At 35.4% G+C, this 15,421-nt stretch overlaps 1 protein-coding gene across 4 annotated transcripts in view; it reads left to right on the top strand.

Annotated features, from left to right (window-relative positions):
- The window catches only part of ctnnd2a (catenin (cadherin-associated protein), delta 2a), a 315,486-nt gene extending 300,583 nt beyond the window's left edge, over positions 1–14,903 (top strand). For all 4 annotated transcript variants that reach the window (XM_066721567.1, XM_066721557.1, XM_066721537.1 and 1 more), the window contains 3 exons: positions 6,448–6,579; positions 9,751–9,827; positions 12,711–14,903. In XM_066721567.1, coding sequence (XP_066577664.1) covers positions 6,448–6,579; positions 9,751–9,827; positions 12,711–12,974 — 473 coding nt within the window. In that variant the 3' untranslated portion in view covers positions 12,975–14,903. The remainder of the gene's footprint in view (positions 1–6,447; positions 6,580–9,750; positions 9,828–12,710) is intronic.
- Positions 14,904–15,421: the final 518 nt, after the last annotated feature.

The following is a 15,421-nucleotide window of genomic DNA, read 5'->3' as shown; positions in this document are numbered from 1 at the left end:
AATTCAGATTCCAGAACAAATTCTTTCTTAAAATTGTATTTTTAAAGAATACCTGCCTTGATGTTTATTGTTTGTTTGTCGGTAAGAACAATTTCATACTGTGTGTAATCCTATTTCATACTGTTTGTAATCCTTGATGTCTGTGCAGCGTGTGCTGATGTACAGCAGAGAAGCACCATATTGTGTGATACACCACTGTCACAGATGACTGCATCAGCTACTGTTGAGTGAGATGAACAGGAGAAAGTCAGCTGTTCAGTCTGAGTCTCTCATTTTGAAAAGGATCTCTTGAAAGATTATTCATTAGGTAGTCTATCTCTAAAATGTGTTGCCCGTGTTTTCCAGAATAAAGTTGCCAGTGATGAACTGATATAGACAGCGTGATTTAAACATTGCTGACAGAATAAGAACACTACTCATCCAATAGAAAATGTTTATGTGATGGTCTAAACATTGTTGTTTTGATTTGTTTTGTTTTGTTTTGTTTAATTGCGTGGGGTTTTAATCTTATATACACAGTTTTATACAGTGCAAAGAACTGTTGGGAACTGTTCTATCTTATATGGCTGAATATCACAGCCTGCTATTTGTTAGAACAAGCTTCACAGTGCACACTTTTCCAGGACTAATAACCTATTAATACTTTGTTAGATCGTAATTTAAGAATTTTGGTTTTAATTATGCTGATCCTCCAGTCATAAAAATGCTCTATTATTGTAATTAAATATCACTTGCAGAATTCAAAAGATGGACGAATTAACCTTCTTTAGTTTATTGGATAACATCTGTTACTGTGTTACATAATAATACTAACAAATTTCCCTTCTAAGGAACAAACACTGGTGAACTAACTGTGCAATTTAAGACGCACAGCATTACAATCTGTTTCTGCAGGTTTGGTTAATTAAGATATACCCAATAACAAGCAGAACAAAAACAAAGGGAGAGAGTGAGGGAGAGATAAACACTAAAAGTGAAATTACACACTGAGGGTCGTTATAATCACTTCAACTTATACTTTGTCCTTATGAGAAATGTCCTTACAAAAGTTCTAATGTTTTGCTCACAGGAAGGTCTGCATCTTCAAACTAAAAAAAATAAAAAATTGAGAAAGCAACTTATTCAGAACGCAACAGCTTTAAAAAGACCCATTTGCTCCTCATTGAACTAGAGCCAATCCCTTTAAAGCAGATTCCTGGCAATGTCAGTGGTAAAGCAGCCAACATTCGGGTTGCATACGGATTCATTGAAAACCAGAGGCACTTACAGTGTGTGAGGGCAGCACAACAGAGCATAAAAGCAATCCAAAAAATAGGTTCATAAAAAAAGAGTGCATTGAAGTGGGTTGCGGTTTATATTACACTCTTAACACCCGGTGTAATGATCACCTTCAGCGAAGAAACCTTTTACAGACTGAAAGTTGAATTAGAGACGTGAGCCCCTTAAGGCCAGTTAATAAAATACTGGCATCTAAGAAAGAACCACTTTAAGGCTTGGTTGATAAAGAATGCTAGAAAACTATCAGACAGTTATGGCCCAAATAATCATAAATATGTCCTCTTGAAACTCTTAAATTCAGTCTCCCGAGTGCAGTTTCAGGGCAGCTTTGAGGTTCCCGTCTTTTTCGCATGGTGAAGGTTTATAATTTTAACAGGCAAAAAGGCAAATAGATTAGTGTAATGCCCAGTGTGTCTTATTTGAGAAAGAAAAATAAAGGATAATTCAGACTTAATAAGGTGTGTTTGGTACATTATATATTGTAGGAGATTTGTATAGGAAACACAGGCAGAAGATAAACTCTGACTGCATAGCTTGTACGGGGGGAATAAATAAGCCATTGAGTTCTCTCAAGGCAAAAATAATGTGCTCATAATCAAAAGTCCTTTCTCTTGTATTTTGCTTATGGCAGGCTGTCTTCAGTTATAAGCAGTCAAGGATTGTTACCTGAGCTCTTTTGGTTTACTGTTTATGACAGCAGGCCACTGCATGACCAAGGGACTTCAACATAACCAATTTAAAGTGTCAACATTGCCCTGAGTCCATGTTCACAACTTGAGAGCAGGTCATTTGTGGCAGCGCAAATGTAAAAAATACCTTGATGAATGGTTAAATATAGAGGGGAAAACAGTGCTGTAAAGCATAAAATGCACATGAAATGTTGGCAATAGCATTGAAAAAGGGTCTGGCTTTTTGATCCTTCTGTTCCTAACAATTCTTTACTTCATAAACTGTGTGACAGGGTTCATTTTCATATGGGGAATATAAATTCCCTTCTAATTAAGTCAACTCTGAAAGGGAAGGCATGGAAGTGAGATATGCTCATAAAAATAAGTGCTACATGAGTTATATATACATATATACATACATACATACATATACATACATATGAAATCTACTCAGTCCAGCTATATTGAAGTGCTATTCCTTCCTACAACATTTTTAAAAATAGCAGGAGTTTAGTGGGATGAAATGTATGTCATAGATATTCTGTCATGCATATACCTCTGCATAAGTACATTACATTATAATTATTATTATTTTAACCCACTCCAGGGTTTTCATATATTGTTGTATTCCTCGTGGTAGCAGTCTACTATATTCCTACTGAAACTCGCTTTGTACCAAGTGAGAGTCACTGAGTCCTCAGTGGTATTTAATTGCTATCTAAGAAACAGAATAATAGTATATTGTAAGACCTTTCCCATTGATTTTTATATTTTTCTATTTATGTTTCTATTTTGCAATGATTCCTTTCAATACAAATAAGATGGCTAATTATTTATAGTGAAGCAGCAAAAATCAATGCTGAAACTGAGTATATATTTCCAAAATGCAGCTGAATGTTGTTGTCAGAAAGAGCATGAATGTCAATGCCAGAGGCAGGCTGTGTGCAGGGAGGCACCTTTTCAGTTTGCACTGCCTGATTTTCAGATAAACCATACCACACAAGCACAATAATTACTGATAGGCTTTAAATTGATAAAAACAGCCAGAGCATTCATATCACAGCTGTACATTTATAGATCCCAGATGGCATTAGTGCACAGCATAAAAACAACAGTTTTGCTATAATGTTATCAGGTACATCAAAAAGACATTTCTTACAGATGCTGTTTTCAGACTTGTTTGCTTTTATTATTTAACCTTTATTTTACTAAGAACTCATGTTGAGAATAAAATCTCCCTCGCAGTGAGACCTAGCCAGGAAAAGCAAATAGCAACAAAAATAAATATGCAATCAGTTAAGAGATGGCCATATAATGTGAGTAGAATGAGAGGATAAAGTAGCATCATGTTCACATTGATGTATAAACTCATTAAAATCCACATAAACACAATAACAAAACATAAAACATTCCAAAGCCTTGATAATTATGAACAAGAGGCACATCTCACATTGAACAATACAATACAATACAATATTTTATGGCTTGGGTGTTGTGTTGGAGAGATAACATTTCATTTTAACACATGGTTATTTTGCAGGCCAGTTGGGACAAATGCTGTTAAACAATAATTCATAGTAGAACCAACAAAGTAATAGTAAAGATATTAGAGTATAAAAACCTTGCAAATCAGCATATACCCAATTTAAGATTTAAGATTAACATACAATACAGTTTTTCACATTATTAAATGGTAAATTCTGCAGGTTAATACTATTAATCATGTACTGAGGTTATTGGAATTCAGTTTTTCTGGTTTTGTTTTTGTTTTTTGTAAGACCTAATTTTTTGTAGGAACCACTGTGTTGTCCCATTTATAAGGTTAACAATTTGATTATTAAATAAACAGTCAAAAACTAGAAAATAAGTATTTCATTAATTAAATACTTGTTCTCAGATCTGGCACGTTACTAGCGCCAAATAATTTCAGCCTACTATTTAAGAATAATTACTAATTAAAGAAATATAGGACATGTATTAATTAATTAACCTGATTGATTGATTTGTTTGTATATTTGTTTTACTACAACAGTTTCTTCATGTATATTTCTCTGCTGAAATATAAAATAGGTGACAGTAATAGAATTTACAATTCTTGTAAAAAGAGTTTTTAGATTAGAATCACGTCTTCATCAAACTGAGTTTAAGGTTACCTTGTCATTTGCCCTAGATTTCATGGTCAATTTCAAATGAATTTCAAATGGTATTCTGTACTATTGTTTATTTTTCAGATACATGGTTAATAATATTGCAAAGAGTAAATTGTTACATTGCCTGATTGGTGTAATGGTACTATTTGAGTTATGTAACCCCAAACAGTTTATAGGGTACAGAGTCTGGTGCAATTCTGCTGCAAGTTTTGAGATGAATGAGAGATTTTTTTTTTTTTTACATTTTAGTATCTGTCATCCATTGGGGAGATTTATTAAAATACCTTCCTTATGTGTTCATTATAATTTTTGTATTAAATTAGACACATCTCTCTTCTCATCTTTACCGCCTCCACCCATGTGTATAAACCACTGAACACAGAATAAGGCATAACATTTAAGGGTGGCTTTTTTTTGTGTGTTTTGTTTTTACAATGCTCACCGTGAGAACTTGAAGCTTTTCTGTGTTTTTTTGATGTCAAGAAGAACACAGAACATATTCTTATACTAAAAGGATTTAGAATGATATCAACATAATAGAACTTCTAAGTTTAGATTTGATAAACATATTAACCTACAAAAATCAAAAATGGAAAGTAACAAAAATCTTAGAAGAAATTACACATGAATGCACTCGAGTGCTTAGACACATACAAAGTCCAGGTTTCATATACACACGAGGGCAAATACATCTTAAAAACATATAGCATTGTTTTAATGCATCTTCACTCTTGGGAAAACTTGAAACAGTCTGGTACACCTGCAGTGCAAATCTAATTTTAGTTTTAAATCAATTAGTATGCTGATTTGCATAAGTGGTTTAACTATGGGGATCTGAGGGAGGCGGTAGCATGCTCTGAGACAGCGAGTGTGCAGCTGGCTGGAATGAAAACAGCATCTCTGTTTGAGAAGGTAAAGAGATACCTGTGTGTGACTGGTCTTTGTTAGAGCAACAAAGGCCCGGGTCACCTTATAAAATACTGAGGTCATCCCATAATGAGCTACAGTACGGATGAATGCAGCACTATTGGTTTAATCCCAGCCGGTGGCATTGTGGATGTATTGAGAGAGAAGGTTTGGTGACATGCTGGCAGGACGTGCAGCACCTAGATAAATCCAGCCTGGTCTGTGGGGACGCCGTTCAGCGAGACCTGCCTCTGGAGAGAGGAGGACATCACCAGCTGTGAAACTGCAGCTTAGCAGGGGAACTGCTGCTGATCCCGTTAACCACAGGGCTGTCTGGGAATTTGTCAGGCAGTGCAAACACCTCTCAATGTTGTCTGTCCTTCACTCGGTTTGTGCAGCAGGGCCATTGCTTTGAAAGAGGCTGTGTGCATAATGTCATGCAAATATCGGCTGAGATGTACCAGTGGTGTAATTCCTCTAGAGATAAAGACCTCCTTTCTAGAAAGAAAGATTACCATTATTAAAACTCCACAGGTTCCTGTATTGTGTTTGTATTGCTCTTTGCCATGACTCAATTTATAATAAGGGTGATTTTGCTTGTATCTTTTTATAAGGGTTATTTGCAATTTTTGTAAGGATTTCAGCTGATACTTTGACCACAATTAGTCGAAAATGCACATACATGTTAATACAACAACTGATTCAAACCAACACATAGTTCATATGCACAATACAACTTTATCTGGGAAACACCAACACTATAAGACCATCTTTGCACTACATGCATTAAGAGAGCATTTCTTGATATTTGAACCTGTCGTTCATCAGATTTTTTATGTGAAGATACTTCATTGATGTGTGCTGTATCACTTTTTTATGAACACAAGGAAGCCAATACCTGGTACCATTCAGTAGATAAAGTTTGGCACACAATACTGATATCTAAAAAATCACCAGCTAGGAAGGTTACATATTGAACCCTAGTAAGTGTGGGAATTCATTTTTGAGTTTGTCAGATGTTAATAAATAAATGTTTCAGAAAGGTATTTTGATAAACAAACAGTATGCACATAAGTAACAAGGAATAACAACAATAAAATGTATGGAAGCCATTATTAATGTAAAATAATACATTCCAATCAACCTATTGTCTGTATTATATTTCAATATATAGTTTTCATATGATTTTGGTATTTCACATATTGTATGTATGTGTGGATGAGATTGTGGATGACAAACACACACATTTCTCAGAGTTATATATTTCATTATCTACTCTAAAGCTACCTGTAAGGAGGAATCAAAAAGATTTGATAGAAGATAAAAGACTAATGGCTTTTTTGTACACTGGGGAGTACATCTGAGAATTCAGACCAGAATTGTTGATGCTGTCAAAACTGCCAAATGCTTATTGTGCATTATGTGGATGATTTCCTTGTTTGTAGCAAGTGCCCCTGCCTCACCTCGAGAGATGATCAGCCTCAAGGAAAGGAAGACCGACTACGAGTCAACTGGAACAAATGCGAGTTACCATGGAAACAAAGGAGAGCACACTTCCAGGAAAGACACCATGGCAGGTAGGCATTCAAGTGCAGCATCGCTTTCCACGAGTGCTTCTCAGCCTGTGGTAGTTAAAGAAGATCCATGGGGTTATTTGACACTCCTAAATCCAGCCCACTTTAATGATGTTCACTATATAGTGTTAGAAAAGGACCAAATAAAGTTTAGAAGTATAAACAGTTAGGAACTTTTTAATGCTCAGTAATTGCAAAAGGAATACAATTAAAACATGAGCTTTGTTTATTTTGGGGGTAATTTTTAGTAATGAGTGGGTCGTGTTGATTAAGATCGGCCAGAATCATTGAATTAATTGAATTATGAATATTCACTGCATTTCTTCAGACCTTTCTCTGCAGTGATAAAATTTAAGAATCCTTCCTCAAACATATAGAAATATTCACAGCTTATATTTGTAATGTATCAATTTTTAATGAAGTAATGGTACGTTCTACAAAAATGATATTTATGTCATGTCAAGTACATTTCCATTAAACTCCTTTTACATTCAACTAATTAGATTTGCAATACCAACAAAAATAAGAAAAAAGCCACTGAGGCAGGTCTCATTTCCACAATGCCCTTGTGGTTAGCTTCTCCAAAGTTTATGCATAATAACATCTGTTCAAAAACTTTGCACTATATATTTGTTTTCACACACATGACAGACTGTTTGGACACCAAGTTCTCATGGCTTTTTAGTCCCAAGAAAGATCCATCTGCCAATCACAAATTCAAAACACAATTCTTTATGGCATGTTAAGAATCCTCCACCAAACAAAAGGCAAGTAGTAGAGTTGTAGTTTGTTACTGGTGGGTGGTTTAGTGTTTTGTTTTGGTTCAGGCCTAGCTTAGCTATCAGCGTTCCAGTTTTTGCATGAATGCCAAAGCGAGTCGTATTGAGTTTAATGGTAATACATAGCGGGAGGTCTGAGTGTAGGATTATGTAAATTTTCCACAGCACAAGGACATCTGTTGAGGAGGAATTGAAGATAATAGATTATTAGGTCTGTTTCATGAAGTGAGGGTCAGACTAGAGCAAGAGGGTCATTCTTCCAAGGGTCTCAATAAAACAGGCTTTATAGGTATCTTCAAATTATGACTGATTAGGATTTGGGGCAGTGTGGAGACACTATTTTCACAATACAAGTAATTGTGGAATAACGTCTGGAGGAAGCTTCTGCCATCAAGAATAGGAGATGAACACCCCTGGGTTAGACATTGAGAGCATGTATTTATCTTAGTCTTAAATTGGTGTGTTAATTATACACGTAACCAATTCAGCTTTGAATGAAATTACGAAAGCAAAGAATATATCAGACATGCTTATTTTATACGTTGAAATTCTAACTTTACCTTCATTTAAATAATGTTGGTTAATAAATACACCTAATGACTCACAAGTTAATTAATTTAACATTATTTTAACATGATTAGCAGAAGATGTTCTAAGTGGGCATGATTGATTCACACTACTAGATGTTGAAGATAAAGGTACCTTCAACCACGACTGAACTGTAAACACTACATTCAGGAGCTCTGCAACATGATCATTTCACGGGTTCACATGCATATATCAGAGAGTAATGGAGCATTAAATGCTGATGCCAGTGTTGTAATTCATTCAATCAAAACCATTATTTCACCAGTTAAGTTAAATGAGAACACTGTCATTTCAAGTGACACCCCGGTCAAGCCTCACACTATAATACTGAGGCAAATAAATCACGCCAAATCATAGAACGGAAACATAGAAACCAGAAAACGTATCTATTAAATAAAATGCATCATAAACACCCCAACATTAAATTTAATTTAATCTTAGGGGAAATATATACTACAAGTATCAGCCACATATCGATCAAAAAATAAAACCTCTTCATATACAAAACCATAAGTTTGACTTAGTTTTGTAAAATATTTTAGCCCCTTTGAGAAAAGTCATAGCTTTGATATTACCATTTTTCAATAATGTCTGCTGAAGAAAGGGACATGGCACACAGATATTATAGTCTCCTAATTTTAACAAGTATGGATTTATTCTGTTATATCCTGCTGGGTGTTTTGATTGTAGTTTCTGTAGTTCATTTGAAGCAACAATTACAGTCACAGGTTGTGAAGTAAACCTAAAACAGCACCTGGGTGGTCAGTGGCCCAAGAAAAAAAAGTTAGGGTTAGTATAATACCACCCTATTTTGCATTATTTTAATTTCCTTTGAAGCATGTTGAGTGTATTATTAAGTTATCTTTCAAGTTGAGGATATTACCCAAAGGGTGTGGGGCCTATATCCTCCACCTCTGGATGTTATTCAGTTATTGTTACTGTGATCAATTTATTGGAATGGTTTATATTTTCTAAACTTGGATGTCACCTTGGTAGAATATTTAATAGGCGGTACACAACGATCAGTGACTGAGATGTATTCATGTCATTCATCATTTTTTAGTATTATTTTGAAAAAGGCAAATTTTAAGGATTTTAAACAAATCAGAAAAGAAGGTATATTAGTGTGATTATATGGACAATAACTAGAGCAGGTGAAGCCTGGAGAAACTCATTTATTAAGAAAACAAAATCAATATGTTCTGTGTATAGGAAACTACTATTCATCTTATAAACATAATCACAATACATGCTGAGTCGTGCTCTTATGGATGCTGTTTGCTTTGCCTCTAACTCAATTTAGTGCCGCTTAAAAAATATTTATTCAGAGTTTGTATATGTAATTTTGTGAATTAATTTGCATTCACTTACCAAAACATTAATTTAGAACTGCTTGATATATCAAACTTTATTTTATTCCTGAGAGTTTTTAAGTAGTGTGATGACTAGGAAACCAGCCAGTGTTCTTAAGAGCCACCTAAACATTTCAATCAGAGTTCACATAATCATTTTTTAATCCTACAAAAGTGGTAAGCAGACAGCACGCTATCCTTTACCAGCCATTTAATCGGTGTCAGCTGTTTGTGTTTCTCAGCACTGCAGTGAATATGAAATTCAAGACCTTGGTAGTTCTGTCATGTGTGAGATGATATTACCTTGACATAATTTCATAGCACTAGTATTTCCATACAATGAGAGTAACATCCTCTCTCTCTCTCTCTCTCTCTCTCTCTCTCTCTCTCTCTCTCTCTCTCTCCATCTGTGTCTTTGTGGTCACGCCCTGCCCTCCGTCTTTTTCATTCTGCAGTTCAAATCTCAAGTGGAACCTCCACATTGTTCCGGAATTCTTATGTGACTCCTAATGAAGACATCAAACATAACCAGGTATGTATCAGTAGTAAGTTGTGCCTTATAAAAGCGGTGCATATTGGATTTCACCACTATTATGAAGGCATCATGTGTTGAATGCCACATTGAAATAATAGCAAATATTGTCAAGGAATAGTGTTACTCTTTTCTCAGCTTCTGAAAGTTATTAGTTATTTGTATTCAAATAGACTTATATTTCATGCAAACATCAGTGTAATTGGGGTGTCTGAAACTAGTGTGGCATAAAGTAAATGCTATGTTTTACAATAGTTAAACCCAGTGTACCATATAAAAGGGTAATAATTGAAATAACAGTAGAGAATTATTTAATCCTAATAACACCAGAAGAGCTTTGGAAAAAGTTAAACGTAAGAAATGTCTATTTAAATGTTAAGCAAATTAGACTGAGGATTTTACATTTTTAGACTATGGAATTTTGTTTTGTAACTAACCTTTCTGTTATCTTAATAAATGCATGAGAGGAAAGGGGCTATTTCTTCTGGCTACTAAAAAACTTTATCGGTTTTTGAAATAGGTTTAAAGTGTAGCACTCCTATGGACTTGTGTGTCCTGGTTTTAATCAGTTTATGGGTGACAAAGTTTCCTGACAGGCATTTTTAAAGGTTATCAGACAGCAGTCCACAGCCAATTATTTTGTGACTTTCAGTAGAAAGTTTCCATAGCAGCGATGTTTTCATAGTCTGGATTTGGCATATGTGTTGTGGACGGCCAAGCGTCTAAGGCAATAACATTTAATTACATTACTCCCATGGCAAGCATTACATAACAGTGTAATGAGTCAGTGGTGATAACTGGTTTTAATGAAAGATAATATGGTGGATTCAATATTCCAGGCCTGTAACAGCAGAACAATCAACCGGAAGATGTTGGTGTTATAGCTGTGGATGACACATTTTCAAATACATTGAAGTAAAGTCAAGTCAAGTAACAAATACTTCAGTTTTATATCATCCAATCTTCCTGTTATTCCACCTCAAAAAGACAACAATAGAGGGATACTTAACATGTTTTATTTAACATTCTGACACAGTAAGTGAGTGGAACCCTCTTTGCTGAAATTGTTACACTGTACCTACAGTACTTTGATCTCATGGCAATATTTTGGGATTCGCTGGACAAGAGATTATTTGCCATTTACTTTACACCATTTAAGATTCTACACCCCAGCAGGAAAAGAAACGATCACCATTTACTCATCAACATGTTCCTATACTTTGTTTAGGGGGAATTTAAAAATGTTTTCTTGTAAAATATTTAATATTTGGATTCCTTAATCCTTGCCAATTCTAATTTTCTAATTTTTGTGCACTGAAAAATGTATCTGCTGCATGATTCTGTTTGCAGCATATTTTAAAAAATCTATTGAAGAGAAGTCTGCAAAGTCATTACAAACAACACTAAAAGTAAACAAATAGAAACTGACTGATAAAAATGAATACAATGAAAATCCACATAAATGCACATGTAGACTACAGGATTTTGTGTGCAACAATCTCACCCAGAACATCTACAGAAACCGATGTCCATAACGAGATGTAGGTCTTGTGGGTGGCTTCCAAGTGCATATTAATGAATTTCAGCCACATGCTGCCATATGCAAATTAAATTAATTACTTGCGGTTCTTCTCCTCTGAAACAGCTGTTTGTGGTTGTTTATGACTATATGAGTCTTAACTTTAATATCCAAGATACTTATTTTGTTAGTTGTGTAAATACTGTTCTGCTTTTGGTCTCAAAATACTAATTTGTGCAAATCTTATAAGACCCAGAGATGCTACAGCTCTACTATGGGCTGTGCTGGCTGAGTCTGTTCTCTGCTCAGCTCTAGAGAAAAAGCAGACGTTTCTGTTCGTCTGTACATACAATGATTTCCATTGAACTAATGCTGGTGTAATTATCCTAATAGTGGTACACTGGGGTTTGACTAATCACCTTATGTTACTCTGCAGGAATTCCCAATATGTTTAAACAAAAAACTAGATTCTTGATTTGATGCTGTACATTTAATATCTTATATTTATATCTTATATCTTATATAATATCTTATTTTATATAGCGGGATCCTATGAAATGTCTACAAAAATCATTGAAACCATGCTACATTCTTTACTTTCTTGTATCATTATACTAAATGTGAATATCGCAATGTCACCTGTCTGTAATGAACATATTTATGTAACTTGAGAAAACAAAAATCTCCTGTCACATTTTAAAAGATGTTAAATCAAATGTGTTCAGCGCAATTAGCATCTATTGCTTTGCATTTCAAATTCCTTATGAAACTACAAATGTATCACAGTCTGAGTAATTGTTATCGACACTATAAATCAAACTCATAGAGCAGTGTCTCTTAAGCATGGAATATAGTAATTCGCACTCAGCAGGCTCACGTTTCATAGGCTGGAGAGAATAGCAGGTGGCTGTGTCCTGATCAGTACAAATCTGGCAGATAATCTGCTGTCTGTGACCAGGCAGCGTGTGTCTATTAACCCCATTGTTCAATTAACATGCTAATTTCCATTTTAATTAACATTAAAATTGGGGTCTGTGGAAATCAATCTATACCTTCAAGGAGGTTTTAAGTTAAAGTTTGTTTCTTCCTAGTGCATATGTAATCAGTGTTGAGTAATGCTTGTGCTTTGTGATACTAGTTTCCTCTTTGGCCGTGATCAGATTCAGTTGGCCAGCTGATGAAATTAGAAGCTGTGAAATCCAGCAGTGTCACATAAAGAGGACACACGCAGCGCTGCTCTGACACCGGATTTCGTGTTGAACAGTTAATTAGCAAGTCGTCTCCTGTCATGAACTTGTCGCACAATTGCCAAGTTGTATGAGGTGTGAAAAGGGGAATCTGCTCACGTCCTTCCTCTCCCACAGGTTTCTTCTCAGCCCGTTCCACAGGAGAGCACTAGGAAAGACTACGACACGTTTCCGCCGTTCCAAAACTCCACTAGAAACTTTGAAGACTCTTTCTTTGAAGATCAAGTACATCACCGCCCTCCGCCCGCCACAGACTACAATATGCACCTGGGACTGAAGTCAACTGGCAACTATGTGGACTTCTATTCAGCAGCTCGTCCCTATAGTGAACTCAACTATGAAACGAGCCACTACCCAGCCTCTCCCGACTCCTGGGTCTAGGGGCTCCAGTCCAGCAGCGAATGACCACAGGGGGACCGTGCATGTGCATGCATACCACAAGACATTTTTCAGCAAGTTTAGTTTGTCAAAGCTCGTTCCGTAGAAAGGTTATTTAAAAGTTTTGGACTGGGGATGGGAGGGGGGTGTGGAGCCGGAGGCCTGGAGGCAAGGCATAAAGAAAGTGTGGATCAGATGAGAGATGACAGAAGGTTCTCGTTTAGTGGCGAGCAAAGATCTTGACCTTTCGAGTCAATTCATTGAGGGAATCTAGGATGTCGACGTTGGAAACAGACTGTAAATAGGCGGGACAGTAGAGAGATGAGTATGTCAAGCACAAGAAATGAACTGTTGTCCACACAAGCTAGGGGAACAGCTTTTCATATTATGTTTCTTACCTTTTACTTCATTGTGAATCCAGGCTTCAACTTGCATTTAAGGGGGTTTCTTCTGTACAAGAGGATGCTTCTAGCCTTTTCTCTCTTACTTTATTTTTATCATTTTTTTAATTCTTACTTTTTTTTTCAATGCTTTGTTGTAAAGTATTTGATGTACATTACAGAGATACAAGTGCATTGTGTATATTACACGGATGCCACTGTGTCCCTTCTGCAGTGGCTCTTAATAATGTTTTACGGTTAAAAAAAAAAGCTCTGGAAAGACGTATAAATTACCAACGTTTCCTTTCCTAAAAAAGTTTTAACAGCAAGAAGGAAGTATTTAGCAGTATTGTTCGTTCTGATAATGTGAATTTGTTTGTGGCAACTAAACAAATGTTTTAAGCAGTTCCAAACAGTTAACAGAACATCATTCCACACTCCTTGTCAATGAAGTGCTTTTTCACTGCCTAAAAATTTTAGATGTAGATATTTGAAATAGATTTTTTTTTTTTTGGGTGGGGGGGTTATCACTTATACCAGGTTTTTCTTTATGATGAAACAGTGTTAAAAGATAATAAATTCAACTTTGTTTGTCATCCATATTTGCATAAAACCTGTCTGTTCCACTAGTATCTCAATTATCTGTGCTTATATTAAAAGAGGATTTAAAAATGTGCCAAACTACATTATCTCTGGTGCCGAGTTGGAGATGATTTAGAACTTTAGTTAAAGTTTACATTCAATGGATAGTTATTTGTTCTCCTGATGCCAGTTTGTAAATGCTTTTTTTTCCTAAATGTGTTTAATGGAATTAAGCTATATCTAGAGAATACTGGAATATAACCAGGAGGGCAAAATCTTTGAGAGCTTAATTCCCTCCAAAGATGTACAAATCTCTCTCTCAATATTAGCTGGGCGTGTCTTGTTAGTTGAGAAAATTGTTTTGAGAAGAGAGGCATTCTTTCAGAGACGGGTGGCTACTACTGTTTCAATTTACATTAAAAAAAGGTGAATCATCGTAGACTAAAATGTTAATAGAGAATGATAAATATATATAAATATATATATAATTTTTATGTGCAGATGTCAGTGTCACTAAAAGCAACAACGTTATCATAAAGACTTGTAAAATAGGACTCTGTTCAAATTCATGTTCTGATTCCAACATACACTTAAAGATATTGACCTCCTGGTCTGAATTATGTTGTTTCCAAGTTATATAGATCAGCGTTCTGAGATTTGGGTGATGTTCAGATGCCAGGACAATAAATTACTCTGTACAATCTTCAGAGCTGTTTAGAATATCCTGCTCTTAACACTTGCATGAGTTCACATTCAAAAGCAAGCACAAAAACCTGTGAAGATAGACACGTCATACCTAATAACTTGTATTGCAATATGTGCGTACAACTTTTTTTTGTTGTTGTTGTTGCTCCAGACCAGGTGTTTTCAAGAATTGTGGATATTTTTATTGCCTCTACAATTTGCAACTGCTACGATATAAACTGACCATCTAGGACACAAAGTTTTTGGATGGTTTGTTCATTTACAAGATTATTTTTGTTTCTTGTTTTCTGTGTTTCAGCCTCAGAGTAGAAATCCCTGATTGATCTTTTCAGTGGTACATCAATCACAATTAACAGTTTACATTTTCTGCAGTGGTAAAACAGTGGTGTTTGCAAAAAATATCAAAACAGATATTTATTCCCTAAAACTACCCTTACATCATTGATTAATATATAGTTTAACCCAAATCCCTATGTTATCACAGAGATGTGCAAGTAATCACTGTTCATACCGTCTGATTTCTCCACGTTCAGTCACATTAGGACCATTATATCTGAGGTATTACAACACCAATTGAAATGTATAGAACAGAAATCAACAGAAGCCTGTGTATTTGATTACGCCTTTACTACATAAGGGGAATGTACACAAATTGTGTCCTTACTTGTGTATTTTTGAGTCTATCACCAAACGCATGGTAACTAAGAGGTAAGAATGATGACTCGAGGTCAGAGTCGTAGTATTATGTAGTAATAGTTGTGAAAGGCAAACATTAATATGCAT

The sequence above is a fragment of the Amia ocellicauda genome, chromosome 2 (assembly GCF_036373705.1).
Source record: "Amia ocellicauda isolate fAmiCal2 chromosome 2, fAmiCal2.hap1, whole genome shotgun sequence".
Taxonomy (NCBI): Eukaryota; Metazoa; Chordata; class Actinopteri; order Amiiformes; family Amiidae; genus Amia; species Amia ocellicauda.
Note: the sequence above shows the minus strand (reverse complement) of the source record. Positions and strands in the feature narration are given on the sequence as shown.